The following is an 8,241-nucleotide window of genomic DNA, read 5'->3' as shown; positions in this document are numbered from 1 at the left end:
TGACTAGCCTATTGGTCCCAAGCAAACGATTAACGTACCCCATTATAGTCGAAATTCTAGTACTACGCAATGTTTGTTTTGATTCGCTATGAAAGTTTGACAGATAAAATGAGGGGTTATTGGTTTTTCTTATGTTTCGAGGGGTGAATCGATTAGCTTGGGACCGAAGAGAGTACCAGAGCTGAGCCAAAAAGTTGAGCACGTTATTTCGGGACCTTCTAGTCTTAGAGTTACCTCTATGCTAGTAGCATAGAGGTAACTCTAAGACCAGAAGGTCCCGAAGAAACGAGCTCAACTTTTTGGCTCAGATCTGGTACTACCTTCGGTCCCAAGCTAATCGATGCACCCCTCGAAATATAGGAAAAACCGCGAACCCCTCATTTTATCTGTCATACTTTCATATAGAATCAAAACAAACATAGTGTAGTACTAGAATTTCAAGTAGAATGGGGTACGTTAATCGATTTACTTGGGACCAATAGGCTAGTCAAGTAGTGAGCCAATTTCAAATCGATAGATTCGTATTGATTGTTGCTAGTAGGTCCCGAAGAAACGAGCTCTACTTTTTGGCTCAGCTCTGGTACTATCTACGGTCCCAAGCTAATCGATTCACCCCTCGAAATATAGGAAATTCCACTAACCCCTCATTTTATCTGTCAAACTTTCATAGTGAATCAAAACAAACATTGTGTAGTACTAGAATTTTGAGTAGAATGGGGCACGTTAATCGATTTGCTTGGGACCAACAGGCTTGTCAAGTAGTGAGCCAATTTTAAAATCGATAGTTTCGTATTGATTGTTGGTTGTTAGCTGTTAGCTACCCATCGGTGTACCTCCATGTTTGTCTTTTTCATCAGAGTGTCGCTTAGTTCGAGATCAAGAGCACATTGCTCTCCAAACCTTGTGTTCACAATCCCTACCCTGCCATCCATTTATTACAATTTGTTACCCCTAACCTCGAGATAGCCGCGAGTAATCGGCCCCCGCTTTACTAACGTTAGTTTTAAGTAATTTTGTAATCTAAACAATGAATACCGGCTCCGCAAAGCTACATCAAAAGAGCCTGGAAAAATAAACGCATTATATAAAAAAAAACTTATTTCAATCCGAAATGGGTTTTGTTAAATACTTTCAACCACAACAAATTTTGTTCTACCGATATCCATTTATTTTCATAAAATCCCTTGGTACCGGTAATATACCGGTTTTACTGAGATTTTACGGAAGAGATGAAAATAAGGCCGCGATAAAAAGGGTTGTGTGCGAGGTTGTGGACGCATTATTTGAACGTGCCCAAATTATAGATAATAGTGCAGCGCCCCTCGGTAGAGGAATCGATATTTTTGACATTACACGAACGATCCAGCTCCCGCTCCTCGCTCTCGGTCTGTTTGTCATTTTCTCGGTCGCTCGTTTGCTTGTCGTCAAAAATCACTTTGCCGAAAAAGAAGCTGCTTTCTTGGGCGGCTAGTTTCTTCCCTTTTCGTGTATTTTGTGGTCAAAATACCAGAATAAAACGTTTGTATTGTTCTAAATCGGTAGTTCTTGGTCAAAATTAGTCAAGATGGTAAGTGGTGCTTAAATTTTACGTAAACTAATAACACAAAGCTTGGTTTGATCAGTGTTCCTCTATAGAGGTTAGAAATTTTGTTTCCGCATCAAGATGGCAGAAATTTATGATTTTCGTCCATAAATCGTTAACTGGGGTTGTTTTATCTCTACGCTTAGATTTCTATTGCATATCATACCAGTGCATTCTTAACATATTATGATACAATGTTCGTTTCCAACATTTTGCTCCTAAACGTTTACTAACAATGTCAACAAACCTCTTCCAGACGATCGGCAAGAACAACAAAATGATCCAGCTCCTGAACTATCGGGTGCGGATCGTTTTGCAGGACTCTCGAACCTTCATCGGTACCTTCAAAGCATTCGACAAGCACATGAACCTGATCCTCGGAGACTGCGAAGAGTTCCGTAAAATTAAACCTAAAAACACCAAACTACCAGAGCGGGAGGAGAAGCGTGTGTTGGGATTCGTGCTGCTACGAGGTGGTAACATTGTATCTTTGACGGTTGAAGGTCCTCCGCCACCAGAGGAGGGTCTTCCAAGAGTGCCGATTCCAGGAGGTGCTCCCGGACCCGGAATGGGACGCGTTGCTGGTCGAGGTATGCCAGCCAATATCACCGCAGTTCCGGCCGGTTTGCAAGGACCCGTCCGAGGTGTTGGGGGACCATCTCAGCAGCACATGGCCCCGGTAGGACGTGGCGGTCAGGTTTCGGCTCCTCCTCAGATGCGGCCGATGATGCCGGGTGGCCCTCCACCTGGCATGATGCCCGGCCCGGCAGGACTCGCTCAGATGGCCGGTATGGCCCGAGGTGCTCCTCCACCGATGCGTGGCCCACCACCCGGTATGATGCGCGGAGGACCACCACCGAGGCCGTATTAGATGTAACAACTATACATATACATACTGCTCTGCCTCTGTCGTAGGGGAGACCTAGAATTAAGTTTAAGAAAGCAAGAAGATCTTTCTGCATTCTTTTCTCTGTATTTGCATTATAATCAATAAAACTGATGAACTAAAAGAACGGTTTGATGTTTAGTACCTAGTAATTTATTTCCTTCTATAAATAAAACAAAACCCACCTTATTGCCTTCATTCTAAAATATAGAAAGCACTTACCGATGCTTTTATTGCCAATACTTTGCAAACCATTTCTACTGGTTAAACCGAGAAGAAAAAAACACTTCTTATATACAGTCTCTACGGCAAATTTTGCGTGCGGGCGGAACATCCCTTCTACGGCAGCAACAGCAGCCCACCGTCTCATGGTTTACTGTATCGGTAACGCATCTTATCCGGGGGCTCGCAGTACTCCTTCACTATTAGCTTGCAGAGGAACACATGGAAAACGACAATGATGACGCAAATCGAAACCCAAAATAGCGTCGGAAGTGCCCCAAGCGAGTGGCCATGTTTGTGCAGTGCAATGACGTGATGTTCGTGAGCCGGCGCTTCGACGACCTCCTTCACGTGGATCGCGTGCCGCAAATCCTCCATGTGCATCTTGTCCGAAGTTATGTAGAGGATCGATGTGAGGGGTTCGGTAAGTTTCACTGGGAAAATCGTTTTGGATGGACCGAGCTGAACGGGAGGATCCAGGCAACCGGCATCGCAAGCGTAATAGTTTCGATCGGAACGATCCAATGCGACAAAGAGGACAGCTTTGTTATCATCCCGAACGGCAATGGAAACATTCACGTGCGTCATATTGCCATAATTTAGGCGACGGAAATCGTAATCTCTATGAAGGTATTTTGGGTGAATATTTAACTCCAGGTGCTGATTGCTGAAGCGGAAACCACCGAAACTGAGGATCATGGCTTGAATGATTCCACTCGCACCTGCCTTGATGAGGTTGTGACAGCCTTGCTTTTCTAGAGTCAACATCCAAGAAGCCACAATGATATTCAATTCTTCCAGGTTACTCATCTTCCTCCAGAGGTTTTCAGCTTGTAACGTATGATAACTGTCGTAGCAACCTTCCGCATAGGTCAGTGCCCTCTCAATATCTTGCTTACTCTGCACAGTGCTGGATACTTCGTACTCATATGCCCTGGACTGCGAGATAACAGCATACATGGTCGCATTGACATCGTTTCCATTCAACGTATTCTCCGCCTTGGAAGTGCTGATATGAAATCCAGTCTCCCACAGACTGTTCCACACCTTGATGTGATCTCGCTTGAAGGCATAATATGCATTGTGCTCCCCGTGTTCCGCAGCTTGCAATGCCTTATTCATCGCATCAATCGTCTGCTGCTCAATCATTTCTTTGTACGACGTATACTTGTCTCTAGGAATCGCATCGGAATAGTTTATAGTCAGCAACAAGTCTAGCTTTGTGGTACCACGCTTCTTCAATGTCAAAACCCGCGGCATTTTACGGGCCACAATGCAAACCACTCGGATTCTTCTATCGCCGACGGAAGTGGCGATGACGTCCACCAATCCCGTTATCACCTGGTACTCTAGGATGGTCGAACCATGTTGGAGCCTAAAATAAAACCAATCAATCAAACTCGTTCCCAGCTCCTTCCGATTTCAACTCACTTTACGCTCCTAGTGACGGCTGTAGGCCAGTCTGAGATCCTCGGAACCACCAGTTCCACGTCGACCAGTTGATTTTTAGTGTTTGTGATCTGTATCTCCTGCACCAGCACCGAAGGCATTGTCCGGTGGGCATAGTACTGATAGGACACAAAATATCCCTCAGAAAAGCACTGGAACCGGTGCACGATTCCACTTAGGTATTCCACTACGGTCGCTTCCCGGTGCATTCCCATTCCACCAGCAGCGACACTAACGATCGGATGAAAGTTGACCGGCTGAAGTAACGCTCTGCCACGGAAAATATTCAGATTTGCATCCGCTTGGATCTCCAACCCGAACATCCCGTTGCCCACGTATGGAATGGCATCGTGTTCATGCGGAAAGATTGGCTGATGACGGATGTTGACATTGTACTCCAAATTTTGCAAGTAGAAGGGCGTCAACCGGTCATCCATACACCGAATGGTGTGATCTGCTTGGAAATATTTGTTTTTTCTTTATTTACCCCAATCAACAGAAACATCTTTCATACCTTTAGCCGGTTCGCTTCCGCCAAACAGCCACCGCAGGAAGGACGGTCCAATGTACAGAAGGAAAACGGCCACCACGAAGAGCAGTGCAAAAAGTTTCCGGTAGGAAATGTTGCCGTCGAACGTCCGCTTCAACCGACGCGTAAATTCACTCACGTCGAACTTGGTATTCATTTTGAAAGTAACACTGTCGCAGTTATTGCTATCGATAATCGGCCACTGCCACGCAAAATTATCATGTTTTTCAGCGACCTAAAACTTGCAGCATTTTTTCACCTCCGAAAAAATCTGATGTTTTTCACTGTCCTTTGCGTTTCTTCTTCGGTGTTGAACTTGTCAAAGTTACGAAACGAAAACAAAAGCATTCGCCCTGTGGCTGAAGTTTTGCTGCACATATATATACACGCTTACTTGTAAGTTTCCATGAAATGAGTACAGAAAATTGTTTGCATTGAACCAAAAAAAAACTTTATTTGTATCCCGCATAAACGCGAACCATCACATGACCTTACCGATAATGGTTATAAATTGTTTATAATCCCTGCTTAACTTCAACTGAAATGGTTATGGAACTTTACATGAACGTTTGTGTGATAAAGTTTTAACCTTATGTATTATGGTTTTTTGGAACTGGACCTTACAAATAATGGGTTGTTTAAGAACCATTACCATTCCAAATTCTTGTTTTCTCCATACATTTTCGGAAAGAGAACTATATTAGAACGTTCTTACTTATGGTTTGAGAACATTAATGGTTATGGTTATGGCTATGGTAGTCAGTAAGGTTCATTAATGGTTTTGTATTATCACTCAACTTTACGTGAAATATATCGTGAATTGGTAATCAGTAATTTACAGGCAACCAATTAATCATGTTTTGTTGTTTTTGACATCATCCATATCCAGAGGGCATTTCAATTTCGAATGTATGGGAATGGTAGGAAACCATTTGGAAATGTATGAAAATTTTCAGTTTTTATTCATTATCGTCTTTATGGGCAGTTTTAGATGCACAAAAATTGAACGAGTACATTATTATGGTGATAAGGTAAACACTCGTTTATTTGTTTCCTTCTGTGAAAGCATGTTTAGTCACCAATCGTGGATTTTCTGATATTCTCCATACTGCAAAAATGATTTTCCTACCACTGAAGGGGCGACATCTCTCGGATCTTCAGTATAGCTACTACTCAAATCATATAATTAATTCGCGATATATTCCACATAAAGTTGATCGATGTTACAAAACCATTAATTGACCTTACTGGTTACCATAACCATTACCATTAATGTTCTCAAACCATAAGTTAAAAGGTTTTAGTATAGTTTTCTTTCCGAAAATGTATGGAGAAAACAAGAATTTTGAATGGTAATGGTTATTAACAACTCATTATTTGTAAGGTCCACTTCCAAAAAACTATAATACTTAAGGTTAAAACTTTATCATTAAACGTTCATGTAAAGTTCCATAACCATTTCAGTTGAAGTTTAGCAGGGATTCCCTAATAAAAATTGTATGGTTAATTCGCTTAACGACGTGTTCTGGGTATCATCCAAACCATTTGTGGAATAGTTCAATGATTTGGGTTATCGTTTGTTTATGGTTATTTTTTATTAGGGTTATAAACAATTTTAACCATTTTAGGTAAGGTCAATTTATGGTTCGCGCTTATGCGGGATTTAAACAAACAATTCCGGTTGAAATTATATTGCATTTTATTGATTCGATAATACTTATTCAAATAAATTCAAAATAAGATTCTTTTTGTTTTAATAAGCCACCGTTAAACTCCAACTATTGTTAAAATAATAGTACGTTCAGACTACAGAGTTATAAATAACATGTTATAGCGCTATCTTGATGGTGGTTTCTGTGTTGCAATTATTTAACAACCGTTATAACATGTTTTAACTCTCCAGTCTGTACAGCGTTTAACACGAGGTTTAACAATATTCTTTTATTAAGCCAACAATAGTACATTTTAATTTACCATTTATTTGTTGTGTCCGTTCTCCGTGCAATGAATGAAAAAATAATTACCAACCATTCCCTCGTTTTCTCCTGGAAAAAAATGTAAACAATAACACAAAACTGTTCTCGTTTGATTCCTAGTTTGATTCAGCACTTTTCCGCGTTCGACGTAAGCATTGTTTTTAACAGTGAATTGGGTTCTTTAAGGGTATTGAGATTAACCTCAACATATTCGTAATCTGCATTAAAAATGGAACCGAAATCCAAAATTTCATCCATTTTGGAACACTGGAACTATTTTAAATAAGTACGATTACATTTGCAAAAATCACATTATTAGCGCCCCTCGGTGTCACTTTGTATGGGAGCAAGCTGTCAGTTTGTGAGTTAAGCGTCAATCAGTGAAATTATTATTTTGCTTCAGGGAGTAGCCTTGCTTTCCGGCAAGACTGACGAGGCTGCTCAAAACACATAAATTATTAAAATCGGAAGCAAGATCGAAAGTATTCGAAAATTTCATCAACCTACCTCTAAATCCCGTAACTGGAATATCTTTCCGATCCTTCCACTCCTAGTTCCACTCGATAGCGTCAGAAGAGAAACAAGCGCGCCGACGGATGAAAATGTGGGAAACTTGAAGAAACGGCTGCTGCTCATGTTAGCTGCTGGTTTCGTTTTCTTTTTTTCACATGTCCAATTTGGCGGGAAACGGTGGTCTACTACTGTCAAAAACTTTGCAATGAAGAGGTTTTTGACAGTTTTTCGACTTTTATTCTAAAAAATACTTTTATAAAATTACAAGTGAAAGAAACACTTTCAAACCAAAAAAATATGTTTTATTTTGAAAATTTTCATAGTTAAAACTACGAAATTTGGGAAACTTTTAATTTGATCTACCATTATTTTTATAGCAACAATTTTTGTTCTTTGTGTGTAGATGCGAGAAATGAAAGAAGATGTTTTGAAGATTGATTCGCTAATGTGAGATTTATTGAGCATAAAGAATTGAGATTTAGATGTCTCGCGTCACTTTTCAAATAGACCAATGTAACAAATGTAAACAAATCGAGTTAAGCGATACAAACTATTGCTTTTCTGTCATTGTATGTGATACAAAAACATCCATCCAAATTTACTTTAATTTATTTAAAATAATCATTGATCAAAAATTGTCCAATGTACAGTTTGAAATGATGGGTACATGATTGTTACTTCGGTCATTCGGACTGCCTAACATGATTGGTGCTCATTTTCCAAAGGCGGGGCCAATCTAAAGTTAGGTACTATACTCTGAAATCTGTGAAAGGGAATCTAGTATCATGTAGACAAAACGTCCAATGTAACACTCACAGATTATGTCATTGAGAAAAATCGTCCAATGTAACATGTCCGATGTACAACTCGACTTGTCAAAACGTCCTATGTGATTTTTTATATGTTGTAGCATGAAATTCAAAGTAAAATTGTGATTTTACTGTTTCTTCTGAATTTTCAACGTTATTATATGCTGACTACATTAAAAATAGTAATGCAAAATGTATTGTTTTTAAACAATTAAAATAATAATCTGTCGATCTTCAACTTCGATTTTTTCAAAATGGTGGATATGTTACATTGG

General features: G+C 40.1%; 2 protein-coding genes across 2 annotated transcripts; one reads left to right on the top strand and one right to left on the bottom strand.

The window, feature by feature from the left end:
* Nucleotides 1–1,411: 1,411 nt before the first annotated feature.
* SmB (small ribonucleoprotein particle protein SmB) lies at nucleotides 1,412–2,612 on the top strand. The gene is made up of 2 exons (XM_065235150.1): nucleotides 1,412–1,567; nucleotides 1,839–2,612. Exons 1-2 carry the CDS (start codon nucleotides 1,565–1,567, stop codon nucleotides 2,451–2,453), a joined length of 618 nt encoding a protein of 205 aa, XP_065091222.1. The 5' UTR covers nucleotides 1,412–1,564; the 3' UTR covers nucleotides 2,454–2,612.
* Nucleotides 2,613–2,712: 100 nt separating this feature from the next.
* Nucleotides 2,713–4,956, bottom strand: LOC135712184 (uncharacterized protein KIAA2013 homolog). Its single transcript, XM_065235149.1, has 3 exons — nucleotides 4,654–4,956; nucleotides 4,122–4,593; nucleotides 2,713–4,065 (listed from the first exon to the last, which is right to left on the bottom strand). The coding sequence occupies exons 1-3, from the start codon at nucleotides 4,823–4,825 to the stop codon at nucleotides 2,835–2,837; spliced, it is 1,875 nt and encodes a 624-aa protein (XP_065091221.1). The 5' UTR covers nucleotides 4,826–4,956; the 3' UTR covers nucleotides 2,713–2,834.
* Nucleotides 4,957–8,241: the final 3,285 nt, after the last annotated feature.

The sequence above is a fragment of the Ochlerotatus camptorhynchus genome, unplaced genomic scaffold, assembly GCF_037179485.1.
Source record: "Ochlerotatus camptorhynchus isolate MF236.1 unplaced genomic scaffold, CSIRO-AGI_Acam_v1.1 ptg000462l, whole genome shotgun sequence".
NCBI classification, from domain to species: Eukaryota; Metazoa; Arthropoda; class Insecta; order Diptera; family Culicidae; genus Ochlerotatus; species Ochlerotatus camptorhynchus.
Note: the sequence above shows the minus strand (reverse complement) of the source record. Positions and strands in the feature narration are given on the sequence as shown.

Coding starts and splice junctions, on each gene's coding strand:
- LOC135712184 (XM_065235149.1), bottom strand. CDS start 4,825: ATGAATACCAAGTTCGACGTGAGTGAATTTACGCGTCGGTTGAAGCGG. Junction 4,594..4,653: donor CGGAAGCGAACCGGCTAAAG/GTATGAAAGATG, acceptor ATTTCCAAGCAG/ATCACACCATTCGGTGTATG. Junction 4,066..4,121: donor GCCGTCACTAGGAGCGTAAA/GTGAGTTGAAAT, acceptor GTTTTATTTTAG/GCTCCAACATGGTTCGACCA.